General features: G+C 40.5%; 1 protein-coding gene across 1 annotated transcript in view; it reads left to right on the plus strand.

Moving 5' to 3' along the window:
- Positions 1–9,977: 9,977 nt before the first annotated feature.
- The window catches only part of LOC103595501 (thyroid adenoma-associated protein-like), a gene marked incomplete at its 3' end in the record, with an annotated part of 97,735 nt that continues 91,926 nt past the window's right edge, over positions 9,978–15,786 (plus strand). Inside the window, exon 1 of the mRNA XM_008578921.1 lies at positions 9,978–10,060. Within this exon, the coding sequence (XP_008577143.1) occupies positions 10,044–10,060 (17 nt within the window). The remainder of the gene's footprint in view (positions 10,061–15,786) is intronic.

Raw genomic sequence — 15,786 nt, forward strand, 5'->3', positions numbered from 1 at the left:
CACAAGAGAAAGAAATTGGCACAAAGCACTTTATTTGGTTGTGGTTACATTTTATTTGGTAATTCATCATTCTATACATGTTGCCACTAGACCATCTAGAGTGAAAACCTGTACATGTATAAATTATCTACTTATTTCAAAGGGTTTATCTGAGTACTAAAAATGAGATAAGAATTTTGAAAGTACCTAGCACATTGCCTGACATCTAGCAGACACTCAGTAAATGTTCTACCTTCTGTTCCTTTTTTCCTTCCTTGGGTTTTAGCATGAGTATTGGAATCTTTCAGAAATGTAACATATTCTTTTTTTTTTTTTTTTTTTGTGACTGGCAACGGATCGCAACCCTCAGTGTCGCGCCCGTACCGGACCAGGACCGGCAATGGGATCGCAACCCTCGGTGTTGCGCCCGCACCTCGCTCAGCCAGTGAGCGGCCGGTCTGTATGTGGGATCCGAACCCTCGGCGGGAGCGCCGCCACGCTCCCAAGCGGCGCACTGTAGCAGTGCGACACCGGGCCGGCCCAACATATTCTTAATTATTGGTGTATGTTGAACACTCATTTGACTCACAGGATGCTTAGATTTTACAAGATTTTATTATCATTTCAGAGATAAATAATCACCTGAAACGTTAAATTAAATTGGTTGAAGAAAAGTTTATTGGGCATCTTTGATTTGTCCAGCCAGTCTTGGGCTAGGTTAGGGTACCTTTTATGCCAGAATGAGAAATTTGTATTTAATGTGGCATTAGAGAGGTGTCATAGGTTCCGGAACATTTGAAAACTAGAAAAAAAATTTTTTTTTAAATAGGAATAAAAATGTTTATTTCTAAACCTTTTCCCCCAAATATATAGTAGGTTTAAAAAGAAGGTGGTAAATTCTCTCTATAGTTTTGTGTAGTTTTTTAAATTGACCACCCAGGCCTGTGTTTGCAAACTTAAGAATCACTCCCTGTAAATATGGAACCACTTGCTCTAAAGGTTCATGGGGGTGAGTTTCAACTGTATTAAATCACTTTGATAACTTGGCCTTTGAGCAGTAACCAACACCAGAAGGAGACCCAGCTTGTTCAGGACTGATTTCTCAGACCTGTCTACTACCTGCAAGAAAGGGAGAAGACACACTGAGGTCAGGTATGTTTAGCACATTAAAAGAATCTATGGCTGCCTGAATGTACTCATTTCTTGGTCTTTTGTGGAGCCAGAGCAGAAACATTGTGAGGAGTTTTCTGATTGAGAGGATTGTGCAGCTCTTTCACTCAGTCTGCATAAGCTGCAACCATGAGCTCCTGCCTTGAACGCAGCTAATTGCAGCCCGAGAGCCCCAAGGGTAGATCCAGAATGCTTTTCCAGCTGTTGTATGAGGATACCAGTAGACCAGGGTGCGGCTCATTGATACAGGGTCAGAGAGAAAACCCACAGATGGACTGGGAGAGAAGATTATGCCAAAATGTCAAACTAAATCTAGTGGTTATTTTCATCTGCGTGGGAGAGTTTTATACTGTTTATGTTAGATTTTTATATATATTTTACTTTGTAATGCTCCATTTTATTTTGTATAAAGACTGAAATTAATGATTCCCTTTTAATTTCTATGGCTTCCAATGTCTTTTTGTGTATGTTGCTATGAAGTCTTTTCCATGTTTTTCCCAGAGTCAGGAATGGATTATTATTAAGGTATACCACATTTCAGTGCTCCAGAGAAAAATCTCTTTTCCAGCTGTCTAAAACATTTGTTTGTAATCTGAAAAACTTAGTTTCAAATTGTATTGGTGGTTGTCTAGGCAAAAAATGATGAAAGATTTAAATAAAATTTCAGATGAAATATAATTTTCATACCTCATCTCTATGTTTTGATATTAGCAATAACGAGGGATTAGCACTTAGGAAGTATGCATCTGTTCATTTATTTAAGAAGTATTTGTAATTCTGAATAATTAAAGTGCATTATTCAAAGAGCTTTTTAAGTACCACATTGTATACCTTCCCCCCTCCTTGTTGGAAACTTCCTTCACTTTATTTTCTAGCACTAAAAGGAATGGTATGAATGTAAGCAGCCATTGCCATTGCATCTGTGACCCTGTGTCCTTGCCACATTACATGGCAGAGTGCTGTGCTCAGTTCTTGCAGGGGCAAGTGGAGTGATGTCCAGGTGATGGAGGCAAATTCTTAGCTCCCAGCATCTGCTATTTTCACACCTTGGAATTAACAGCCAGTGGGCTAGTCAGTCTGGGTAAAGCCTTGGTTACTTGGAGTCAAGAGTGGAGGTGACCTCAAACAGTGCATCTTTGAAGGTTTAGGCTCTGTGGTCGGGTTTGTCCCAAGAAGTCACATGCAGTTTTCAGATGTTCTACTGTGGCTTGTTATTGTTGGCATTTCTTCATAAAAAATGTTTTTAAAAAAAGATTTTAACATGTTGATTAGAGATAATTTGCAAAGAACAATTACTGCTTTGAGCTGCCCAATAGATACAGATGTTTAAACTAAACATTCTACCTGTGGATACATAGTTTTGCTTTTTGTCCATAAGATCTGGAAATGTGTAATTTTTAGCTTAGGTACTATCTACTGGTCTTTTTTACTCTGCACTACCCAAACAAAGGATTTTTAAAAAATCAAACTTCAAAAGTCCTAAAATCATTACTTTTCCAAGAAGTATATTTGAAAACAAAACCCATGAGCTGTGCAGAAGGCAAGATTACAGTAAATGCAACTTTTAAGTGCTAGCAGTTTGAGTTGCAGGAAAAGGAGAACGTAGTTCAGGTGGTGGTAGATCCTTTGATAAACTGAAAATTGGTACAGGAAGGACAAGCAGAGAATCTGGCAACCTTGACCATCACTGAACTCACCTGAGAATGGGGAAGAAAGCCTTCAGGAATGCCACATTTATAACAAAAACATTTGAAAGTCACAGGACATGCTGAAATATCTGCTTTTTTGATTTCACTTGGTACAGATTTAGTGGTTCCTTTCTTTTATGTGTGCATACATATCCACACATGTACATGTTTTCCTAAAGGCAAGATTTGAAACTAGAAACCTCATGCAACAAAAGGGAAAAAGAAGTCTTTGGTGTAATAGCACTGAAGTTGACAGAAATAGATATGGGCCCTGGACATGGAGAGTAAAGGTTGTAGGCCTGACATAAACAAGTCAGTAGGCCCCAAAGAAAGTCAAGCCTCCTCTTCTTTCCACCTCGTTTAGGCGGAGATAGAAAGGTAGATCTTTGTGGGCACTAGGAGCCTGTTTGGTACAGGCAAGGCTCTGTGTCCTCAGCTAGTTGTTGAGACAGAACACTAGAGAAAACAGAGTTTGTACATGTGCATAAAGGTTTTAAGTTTTCAAATATTCTGCCTCCTAGATTCAGTAATAGCTACCATTTACTGATCACTACCTGTCTGATAGACATTGTGTTTTACTTGTATTATCCCATTCAAGTTTCACAAGAGCCCTGTGAAGTAGTTATTCTTCCTCATTTTATAGAAGATAAAAACTTAGAAGGTTTACTGACTTGTCCAAGGTCACACACTAGTCAGTGTCAGGACTTGGATTTAAACTTGGGTCTGCTACATTCTGGAGCATTTTCTTAAGTCCTGTCCTACATGCTCTATCTCTATGAAGACGCTGTTTCTGCTCTCAAGGTCATTTCAGTCTAGCAGACATGATGATATCCAAGAGCTACTGTGGGAAAGGTAAATGAGATGCACCACTGACATCTGACAGAGCTAAATATGCAATTACAGTAATGGCATGGGGAAGGAAGTGATTAATTCTGACCAGAGGAGGTATAATAAGATTTCACAAAAAAAGTATACCTTAGCAGAATTCAGACAATGAATGCAATGTGCAGCGGCACTAAGGATGAAATAGTAGTTGACTTGACAAAACATGTATAGAAGATTTTTTTGAAAATAATATACCTTGGGACCTCAGTCTGTTGCTTCTTACCCAGCCTTCAGTGATACTCTGTAAGGTAGGGTTGTGTTGACTTTGGGTTGTCAGTAGATGACTATTTCCCAAGAGCAGACAACCATGCTATATGAGAAGCAGACCATAATGGCATGGCATTTTGAGTATGTTTAGTGAGGTACTTGAGGGCGGGTTAGACATAGCTTGTTTGAACTCAGCCCAGCTCCCAAGATGCTAACCCCTTGATCAAGTAGGGACATCTAGAACAAGTGGATGGTCTTTTTCATTGTCAGCAGAAGTCTGGGGTGGCTCTATTTTGTACATGGGACAGCCTGACCTGAAAAATGATGATCAGGACTGACAGAGTTTCTGAGAATGGGGAAGAACTGGGAGAACATTAATTATGTTAGTGAGGAAGAGTAGAAGGGGATAGTAGCTGGATCCAGAAGCCATTCTGAGACAGTTGAAGACTGGTTCCTTTGAAACACAGGGCCTCACTCAAGGCTACTAGGCCTTAAAGTCCTCTCAGTTTAAAAATACACCCCCCCACCTCCCCACATTGCCTTCAAATTTTCTTTCAGCCTCTCTGCCTTGTAAGGTTTAAGTGATGTATCACATACAATGCTTCTAACACTGTCTGGTTCTTGATAAATACTCTGTAAACATTAGCTGTTATCAGCATTATCTTTATTTTTCTGCTTCATAGTCTACCAATTAGAGGCTGTTTGGTTCCATAAGTCATTCGTACCTCAGTGTAATTAGGTTGAACAGGTTGCTTTGGAAACGTCTGGCTTTTCCAAGGCTCTGGAAATTTTGATATCGTAAAGTCTAAGAAAGACTGAATTTTGCAGGTGCACATACCCTAATTAGAATGTGGGATTTGCCACTTTCTAGTTTTATGACCCATGGTATGTTAGGAAACCACACCTTCCTCATGTTAAAATAGGGAAAATGACACTGGCATTGTAATGAAGATTAGTGAGTAGATGAAATAGTATGTCTAAAGCATGCAGCCAGTCCTGGCACACAGTAGGCACTTAACCTCAGTTCCCTTCCTTTTATCAGGGTGCACTGAGGGGCAATTTGGGTTAAGTAAGGAAAGTTACAGGCTTGAAGAAGTACCTCTTGCCAAACTCAGGTTGTCTGGCTACTGTGAGGCTAGGGCTAAGGCTGATGTTGGGTATCCTGCTCACAGCGCCAATCGTCTAGCTGTTAATCCTGTTCATGATGCCAGTTGTAAAGCTAGGCGACCACACTAGTTGTTGGGCTCTTTCACCTGCCGGTAATCCTACACTGACTGGGCCGATGGTTGAGCCTGGGCTGGCTCTGGAGCTCCTAGACCGCTCAACCCCATTCACAAACCCTTCACATGCTGGGCTGGGTCACCAGACCCCTTCACTCAGGTCTCTGAGCTAGGCAACCAGCCACATCGTCCTTGGAAGCTGCAGGTCTGGAAAAAACATGGCTGTGCAGGGTGGGTGCCCAAGGCAGTAAAACACCAGCCAAAGTGGCGCTGCCTTGCAGGTGCACTTACTCCACCCAAACACACAGTGTTTACCGAATCACCCTGAACCGGCTCAGAGGCAAGGGGAGCCTGACCATTTTCCCAACACAGGTGTTCTCTGCCCGACCCCACATGATTTCCTAGATTACCCATCTTCCTGCTGGGTGTCCCACCTACACAGCTTGTGTTTACTTCTCATGACTCTGAGAATCACTGGCTGCTTTTTCTATCTTTCCCACTAGACTGTAGGTTCCTTGTGGCCTAGGCAGTGACATTTCTCTCTGATTCTCTGGTACCTAGCCCAGTATGTGGTTTCCGGTTGTGAGCTACAGGTTTAGGTAGATAAAGAGCTCTATCCTGGAGCCCTGGATCACAGTTCTGGCCTGGGCAATGGTTGCTTATACCTCCTGAGAATCCATATAACCTTTCTGATCTTCATTTTATTTCTCATCTGTTAATTTAGGTTTATAATGCCCTCTTGTCTTACAGGAATGTTGTGTAGTAAAGAGATCACAGGTGTGCAGACACTTTATAAACTGCCAAGGGCTGTACCATTGCAGGATGCAGGTATTACTATTACAAATATGTCATTTCTCATGTCATACAGTGCTGAGAACACAGCAGGCAGTCAATAAATATGTGATTAAAATGAACATGGAAAGGGTATATTGGAGTGGAAGGGGATAGAGGCTAAAAGATGTTAGTGACTGTGTTTCTGCAAAAGATCTAGTATTCAGACTTAGAGCACAGCTAAGGCTATGGAGGAAATGATTTTCAAAGAATGTCAAAAGCAGAAATGACCTTTGAGACCCCAAATGTATTTGTTTTATTTCACAGAAAGAAATTGGTACTTAGAGGCTGTCCCACTTCTTTCAGAAGGGTTTGAGACTTTTTCTCGAGAATCAGTTTTGTTTTTTTGGTGGCTCACCTATATGGGACTCTGAACCCTTGACCTTGGTGTTGAGAATCACTTTTAATGCAAGCCAAAAAAGGACCTCTTTGCCTAGATATCATCGATTTGTTGTTTTACCTTTTTGAAATAGTACAGAATTCACCCCATAGTCTTTTTTTTTAAGCATTTATATATTTGTGGGGTACAGTGTGTCACTGCACAGTGATTCACTTAGTCACAGCATGTGCGTCTTAATCCTCTCATTGAGGCCCCTGAGGGGCCTGCAATTCCTAGAATATGCTGGTAGCTGGTAGATACTATACTAGACACTGGCGCAGTGCACTAAAAACTTTGTATTTACAGAACACCTTTCTTCTTAGAATGTTCTCTTAGATATCACATTGAAGCACTGGGTATAAATTATTGCCACCACTCTCAACTAGACTGAGACTCAGAGAGATTACTATGACTTGTCCAATTCAAAAAACTCAGTGTCCAAAGGAGAATGAAAACTCATGTGTTCTAATTTTCTATCCTTATAGCCACTAGATTCTAAAGTTTTTCATTAGATCTACTCCCTGCCCCTAATAGCTGATAAAACAGTAACTGGAAATTTTTTTTGCTTAGTGATTTTGTGTGTGTGTGTGTGTGTGTGTAAATTTGGCTATAATCTATCCTTATATTTAAACAATTTGCAATAGAAAGGAGTTTGAAATTACTTTTAATCATTGCTTTGTAATGAATGCTACTTAATTAAATATTGCTTTAAAAACTGGCTTCTGTTTTTTTGGTAATTGCATTACTTTTTTGAGGAGACGTTTTGTTTTGCTTTTTAACCTGGTTGTATGCATTTGGAAAGTACCCTAACACAGGGTATCTGAAAGCAGAAAATTCTGGCACTTTTCCTACTTTCTATTCTTTCTCCTGTGTGGATGCCGGATTCCTTTGGGAAATCATCATTTTCAAAAGTTCGGGAGCAAAAGGAGGGGCATTCTTTAGTATACAGTTACTGCTAATTGGAAACTAAACATCTGTAACCATGTCAGAGTTATTTGTATTTGAAAAGAAACATTTATATACAAGAGCCCTTTCAGTAACATAAAACACACTATAACACAAAGTGTGTGTTGTTGGAGGGGTGGGGGACAGACAGATAGGGAAGCTTCCAACAGATGACTATGCTGTGTTGAGTGAGGTCATTTGTTAATTAAATCTCAGAGCATTTTCAGAGTATTTTCTTTTGTCAAATGAAGTTTTCTCCCCACCTCCAATGTCCCATAGGGCAAAACAAACACTTTACTGTCTGTCAATTACAGATTAAACATTCAATCGTTTTAAAGGAAAAATAAGTGAGAAGATAGGTGAGTTGTCAGAACCTAGTCAAAGGCCAATGGGAACTCTCTAACTACCTACTGTAACCTTAGCCCTCAATGTCTTCCCATAGTATGATGTGAGGGAAGCGCGTCTCCATCCTGAAACTATGTGCTGATGGATCTACCTGATGACCTACCCTCTTGGGGGGAAAATGACACGATGTTTTCACTTACCCCGTACCTCTTTCTCTTCTCTACCTACCTCCTCCTCCCCACCACCCCCATGATGAAATTCTGCTCAGATCATTTCATTTGTACAGAAATTGTATCTATACTTTTATTGTCATATTAAGATAAATGTTGATGTTACCTCTGGGATGTTGGAAACATTTTGATCCTAGGGCTCTGTCCCACTATATGCTAAGCCTACATGGCCACATGGCCCTAATGGCCCACATCTTAGCAGTAGTTCCTTCTTGGAACAAACACTGATTAATTTTGAGAAAAGTCAAGAGGCTATCTCTTTTCTCTATAGCCTACCATATTCTGATCTTGCCTATCCTTTTCCTGGCATCTAATACATTTCTGTAAGATAAGTTACTTTTTTAATTGGATGAAAGATTATGAAGTCTTGAGAGTTCTAATAAAGAACTTATTTAAGCTTGGACTTACCATATTGGACTTTCTCCTCCATCAATCCTATATCTGTGAAGGGTCTCAAGTGCACAATTTTAACAAAATGGTTGTGGCCTCTTAGGTTCTGAGTGTTTACATATCAAGAGCCCCTTAGATGACCTGCCTTTCCAGTGACTTTTGTAGAATCTCAAAGTACCACTTATCCATGACTTTCATTTATTTAAGAACTGGCTTTTATTCTAGCTCTTTGGGTGTGAGTCAGCCCAAAGGGAAGGATTGGGTGACGTGAAGTTTCATCTGTTCTTTTTTTTTTTTTTTTTTTTTAAGAATTAGATGAATTTTGGGCCGGCCCGGTGGCGCACTGCTACAGTGTGCCGCTTGGGAGTGTGGTGGCGCTCCCGCCGAGGGTTTGGATCCCACATACAGACCGGCTACTCACTGGCTGAGCGAGGTGCGGGCGCAACACTGAGGGTTGCGATCCGATTGCCGGTCCCGGTCCGGTACGGGCGCGACACTGAGGGTTGCGATCTGTTGCCGGTCACGAAAAAAGACAAAAAGGAAAAAAAAAAAAGAATTAGATGAATTTATTATTTATTTATTTATTTATTTATTTTTTGTCTTTTTTGTGACCGGTAAGGGGATAGCAACCGGCCGTCCCTATATAGGATCTGAACCCACAGCGGGAGTGCCATTTATTTATTTATTTATTTATTTATTTTTTGTCTTTTTTGTTACCGGTAAGGGGATAGCAACCGGCCGTCCCTATATAGGATCTGAACCCACAGCGGGAGTGCCGCCCTCTCCTGAGTGTGCCACGGGGTCGGCCCTCATCTGTTCTCTTAACGATAAGTTTAGTCCATGGAGCGTGTCATTTGTGGCACCACCTCTCCCCCCCAGTATGGCCTGACCCACTTCTCAACCTTAATTTCTGCTGTTATTCACGAGCCTTTACTTTAACCAGGCACATCTATCTATACCTTGAACATTTCTACCCTTGCTTTATACCACTGTCACTGGCTGAAATGATTTTCTGGTTTATTTTGGCCTACTTGAATCATGCTTGCTTTCCTGAGTTTCATCCTTCCTCCTCTGACTTCCCGTAGCCATATGTCAGGATCACTTGCTTATCATTTTTCTTGTACTGTCTTATGCTTTTTTGTCATCTTTTCAAATGTACTTCTTATCTTGACAATCAGAGTATATGCGCTCTTCAAAGACAATGGTGACTATCTTATTTTTCATGGCACTTATCATGGTGCTTTTGCTCACTGTAAATGCCCGATAAGTAGTCATTTGATTGTTGAGGAGTAAGCTGTTTTTTGCTACTACTTGTTTACTGTCTCATTCCCAAAACCTATATGCATTTAATCTCTGTAATAGAATTATAGATGCTGATTAATGATGTTTTTAACAAAAGCAATGTCACCTGTAGAACTAATGCAAATACAAAAAACATTATTTGGAATTAGGGAAGTATGAAAAACATCATTTGGAATAAGGAGCAGCTCCTGCCTCCTGTCCCATCCCACCCCAACCCCCAGCTTGGATATTACAGTTAGAGTTAATAGACCATCAGTATATACACAGGCACAGATGTGGAGGTGAGTATTGAATGGTCTTGTGTCCTTATTTCTTGCCAGGTGTGGTCACTCTCCTGTCTACCGCTCCCGTGAAATGGCAGCTCGTGCCTTGGTCCCGTTTGTTATGATAGACCAAATTCCTAATACCATCCGAACTCTGTTGGCCACACTCCCTAACTGCACTGACCAGTGTTTCCGGCAAAACTGTATTCATGGGACACTTCTCCAGGTAAGTTACTTTGCATGACTTCTCTCAAACAGGTGAGGATTTGATACAGAGGCTTTTAACTTTACCTGTGGAGCATTTTTCTACTGCTGAAAAATCAGGTATACTTTTTTCATCCCAAGCATGAGTACAGTGTTACACTGGATTCTGTCATATTATCTTTTGCATTACGTCCTATGTTTTCTATAATGTACTTTCCCATTTGGACTTAGCTCTCTGATAAACTTTTTTCTTTTCCATCAAGTATGCATGCAGAACATTTGAGGGACACTCCCTGATTAGGGTGAATCTGTGAGCATTCCTTGAGAAAGAGTGTAGCCCAAGAGGCACAGGCAGAGTTGTACACATCAGGTAGAGTTTGCTCTATAGCACAACACTATAGTACATGGAGATATCAAGCCTTTCTCTCCAGCTTTCTCTGTGCTACAGAAGAAACTTTTTATTTTGGGTAAATATACAAGTTTATTTTTTTAACTTAACATTTCTTCTAGAAAAGACTAAAGTACAACAAATGAATGCGAATTAGACTTATTATTGGAACGCCCTATTTAAAACCCAACTAGGGAACAAGTGATATTGGTGAGATCTTCTGTACACATGGCTTATGTGGTCACTCACACAGGGGCAGGGCTAGAGGTGGGACTTAAATGTCAGATCATGTTCCTGGTTTATGAGCAGAGTTGAGAGAAGGCCTTGAGATCCCATTACATGTTATAAGCCTGAGGTCTACACTGCTGACATGGGAGGCAATGTGTAGAGGTAATGGCATGGCACTGTGGAGCCAGACAGCCTGGGCATGAATCTCAAACCCACCCCTCACCATTTGTACATCTGTGTCTTCATTTTTGTTTTTGTGTTTTTTTTTTGTCTTTTTTCGTGACCGGCAACGGATCACAACCCTCAGTGTCGCGCCCGTACCGGGCTGGGACCGGCAACGGGATCGCAACCCTTGGTGTTGCTCCCGCACCTCGCTCAGCCAGTGAGCAGCCGGTCTGTATGTGGGATCCGAACCCTCGGCGGGAGCGCTGCCGCACTTCCCAAGCGGCGCACTGTAGCAGTGCGCCACCGGGCCGGCCCTGTGTCTTCATTTTTGAAATGAGGATAATAGTAGTGTGCATATACCTCATAGGGATTTTGTGAAGACTAAATGGATTAATGCATATAAAGTGCTTGGAATAGTGCCTGGTTCATAATAAGATATAAAGGTAGTCATTAATGTTATTATTATCATAATTTTAATGAGCCTGTACTAAAATGAAAACTATTATTTTTAGTAACTAATTCCCCCTAGGCGGGAATGCAAGGTAGACCTATCTTCCTACCTTCCTTCCTTGGTTGTTTTATATATTCAACAAGTATTTATTGAATGCCTACTATGTACTACTGTTTCATGGTCAGAATAATGACTAAGTCAGTCCTTGCCTTGAAGGAGTCAAGAACAAAAAACAGACCAGAAAATAGGGAATAACAATGTAGTGTGCTAAGAGCTGGGTGAGCATATAACAGGGCCACCTGACTAGTCTTGGGAAAATTGGGGTAAGTATCCCAGAGAAAGTAACATCTGAGCAGAGACTGAAAGAGGTTAGCCAAATGCAGGGAGGGAAGGAGTCTCCCATGCCTAGAGAGCAGCACAGAGCAAGGCCCTGGTGGGCAGCCCACCTGGAAACTGCGAGTTTGGGTAGGACTGAAGTTCTAGGTGGGTGTTTCTCAAATTAGTCTCAGAACCTCTTTACAGTTAAAAATCATTAAGGGTTCCAAAAAGCTTTTGCCTGTCAATATTTAATTAGAAAATAAAACTGAGAAAATATTAAAAATAAGTACTTTAAAGCACACACTCCATTAATCATCAAAGTGGTGACTTCAGCACACATCTTATAGCTTCTGACAAACTCCACTCTGCATTCATGAGAGAATGAGTGTAAAGGAGAAAACTAACATCTTAGCATCATTCTGAAAATAGTTCGATGTTGCAGGTCTCCTGGAAAAGATTGCACATACCCCCACAGGTCCCAGACTGCACTTTGAGATTGTCTGATGTCTATGATATACATCATGGGTCTTTGGTGATTTCTTCAGTATAAACTCGTAAGCACTCGTTTTGGGTCCATACAACATCCCTGTGATGAAGAGAGTGGTGGGTTTACTATCTTGGTTTTGAAGATGGGCTGCTGAGGCCCAAAGATCATCATTTGCGTTAGTCATACAAGTTAGATCTCTTGATTCTGTCGGACTCTGATGCTGCTTTGAAGGAAAGAACTGGCAGTCATGGGTAACGTAGAATAGGCTTTTCATAGTGGAAGCCACAGCTGAGTTAGAAGGCAGGCCCAGAGTGGCAAGGGGATCAGCCACAGATTTTCTTTGTTGGAGATCCACTCTTGGCTGAACTTGCCAGTAGTAATATAGTTGCAGTTGCTTCTTGGGCTCTTTCACCAGTTGTACAAATGGGCCTCCCAGCCTAGTTTCCCATACACACGCCTGGCAGGTCTGTCTGTGTCTCACTGGTCTGCCCAGCAACAAAACATGTTCTTTTGCTCTGTCTCTGGGCTGCCTTTGGTATTCTCTTACTTTTTCCACTAGATAAAATATAAAACCCTATGGAAAGGGGAAAACCCTAAAAATCTCGGGTGGTTGTGGCTGTTGCTCTTGTTCCTATGTGTTGGTGAGACAAAGGACTTGTTGAAAACAAGTCATTAATGTGGGTGTTAGATAGTGTGTTTTTGTTTGTCAAACAGATTCCTGTCTTTATTAAGGTTGGTTTACCCTGGTTGAAAAAAGAAAGTCAAAGGTATGTGAAAAGTCTTTCTGTCATGTCCACTGGGTGTCACATCTGTGTTGTAATAGTTCTGTTTTACCTGTGGTTCTTTATGGGATAAGTGTAAGAGGTTAAGTCAGGAAGGGCTCTTTTTCCTTTCTACTTATAGATACCTTCTCCACATAAAGCTACCTTTGAAATCAGTAAAAGGCCTGCACCTGGAATTAGATGCTAGGGATTGAAAGGAATGATCTCCATGGGACCTTCATAGCCAGCTAAGTAAATATCAAATTGTTATTTTTTCAAAAGCAGGAAATCATTTTGTGATCAGAAAACAAATTCTTTCACAGAACATTTTCTGGAATTATACATTTTGACTTCTTTGAAAGTGTTTACATAAATATATCAAAACCTAAGAGTATTTCTGTAGTATACCTTGGAAACAAGAAATATGCTGATCTCTGAGTTTTCTGGGACTATGGAAGAAAGACTCAAAGTATAGTACATGGGGGAAAAAAAAAAAAAAAGAAAGGACATGTGGGATTCGTTTCTTAATCATTTTTAAAACCAGAGGTTCATAATTACAATGTTGAAATGGATGGAAGTAACACAAATTAGAAAAGGTGAGATTATGTAGCAGGTTCATCAGAGCTGGGGGTAAATGACATTAAATCTCCGTAGAAGTTAGATAACAGCCATGGACATTACCTCATTTGGGAACAACACTGGCTGGGCTGCCATGTCTTTTAAGTAGAATTAACCATCTGTTTTTGTTGCCAAATTTTTCATGTTGGGGACTTAACATTATTACTAGGTTACGTATCGCTCTAGAGAAATCATATTCAAGTTCAGCAAATTCTCTTCTATTGAGGAAGAGTTTGGCCAGTAATCATGAGGAAAGATTTCTTCTGATTCTTGGGTACTTAACTCACATTTTGGTGTTTCATAAGGAAAGGTATACCATTCGAAGTAAGAATTTGATTTTGTTTTTTGGATTGTTACCTGATAGATTCCATTTGGTGACCTAAGATGTTGGCCTGTTTCCATTGTTATTTTATGCCCCCAAAATATAATTTCACAGTGGAAAATCAAAAACAAAAGCATGAAATTATTCTGATGTTGTAAGTTATGAATGGATCACTGGTTAGTGTGCTTTTTTTCTGGAGTGAGTCATAATTCAAAGAAAATGTTCACTCTTGTTACTAGTGGCCGGTTTCACCCTTGCTTTTTGAGGACTTGTATTAGTGTGAAAGGAGAAAAATCTGAGTTGCGAGGAAGGTCCCCAGTCCAAGAAGGGCAAGAGCAGAGCTTCTCCAATGGCACGACTATAGAGATGTCAAGGTATTTATCAATTCCTTCAGCTCTCGGTGAGTCTGACTGTAGCCTGGTGGGGCTGGAGACTCCAGGCAGTCACCTGCAGCTGGGAACAGCGTCATCTGTTTTATCCCAGAGGGCCAAAGAAAGATTATTTCCTATGTGTGCCTTGACGTGAAAAGGATTGGGAAGTGCTGGGTTCTTAGAAAAAAAATTAAAGAAAGAACTAAACCTTGTTAAATCTTACCTTTTGGCAATATGTTCCTTTCTGGATATAAGCCCAGAAAAGTCATTTTTAATTAAAATGCTACTTTTGAAGATGAATTAATCCCTTCCTTATAAATATCCAAAAGCTTTCATTTGGTGTGTGTTACTTAGTGAGCTATCACTGGGTGTTGGAGGCCGCTTTTACTACCAGGTTGTGGAGTACTGACTGTAGTGCACTGTCTGTAGTATACTGTCATTCCCCATGCAATGTGCTACTGCTGTTTTGTAATGCTCTGAACTCACAGTATCAGTCAGGGTCATTAGAACTGAGAGACTGGTCAGTTGATGTGTCCTCAGGCTTTTACCATTCATTATTAGAGTAGGGGAAGTTAATAGTGAGAAGAGAACATATATATACATATTTTTTTCCCCAGTTATCGAATGTATATATGAGTATACTTCAAAAAGTTCATGGGAAGGCCGACCCCATGGCTCACTCGGTAGAGTGCGGCGCTGGGAGCGCAGTGGTGCTGGGAGTGCCGAGGCCACGGGTTCGGATCCTATATAGGGATGGCCGGTGCACTCACGGGCTGAGTGCGGTGCAGGCAACACCAAGCCAAGGGTTCGGATCCCCTTACCAGTCACAAAAAAAAACATGGGAAAATTCATATTATCTTTTAATTATATTTTTCCATGGATTTTTTTGTAGTACCTTCATATATATTGGGGAGTATGTGTGCCAGTTTTTGAGTACCTACAGAAGCTCTTCTGGAGGATAGATGTTATTCCTATCTATTAATAAGAAAGCTGAGGTCTAGAGGGGTTTTGAGATTTCACTGAAGTTATGCAAGGATAAATGGTAAAAAGCAGAGCTGGGATTCAAACCCAAGATTGTTTAAAGCTTTTGAGCTTCTCCAGTTAACCACTATATTATGCTGCTTCTGTGGATGAGAAAAAGAATAATCTCAGTGAAGAGTGACTCTCACTGGTGCCTTCAAGGTGTGAGGTAAAATGGAAGTTGACACCATCTGTTTGCTCTTTTTGCTGATTGAGCACCAACTATGTGCCAAGCACTGTTCCAGATACTTGGACTATATCAGAGAACAAGAGATAGATCCTTGGTCTCAAAGATCACTGCAGTCATGGAGTTTACATTCTAGCAGTGGCGTGACAGACAATAATAAATGGTAATATAATAAAAATTATTATAATAAATATAATAGTAAATTATGTAGTTTGTTAGAAGGTAATAATTGCTGTGGACAAAAACAACCAATAAGAGTAGGGTAAGGGGAATCAGGAATGGGTAGGTGAGGAAAGCAGATGGCAGTATTAAATATGGTGTCAGAATAGTCATTGAAAAAATAACATTTGAGCAAATTCCACCAAAAGATAAGAATTTTTTAAAAAAAAAAAGGGTAAACATCTTTTCTCCTGAAATTGCATTGGTTATGGC

The sequence above is a fragment of the Galeopterus variegatus genome, unplaced genomic scaffold (genome assembly GCF_000696425.1).
Source record: "Galeopterus variegatus unplaced genomic scaffold, G_variegatus-3.0.2 Scaffold1782, whole genome shotgun sequence".
NCBI classification, from domain to species: Eukaryota; Metazoa; Chordata; class Mammalia; order Dermoptera; family Cynocephalidae; genus Galeopterus; species Galeopterus variegatus.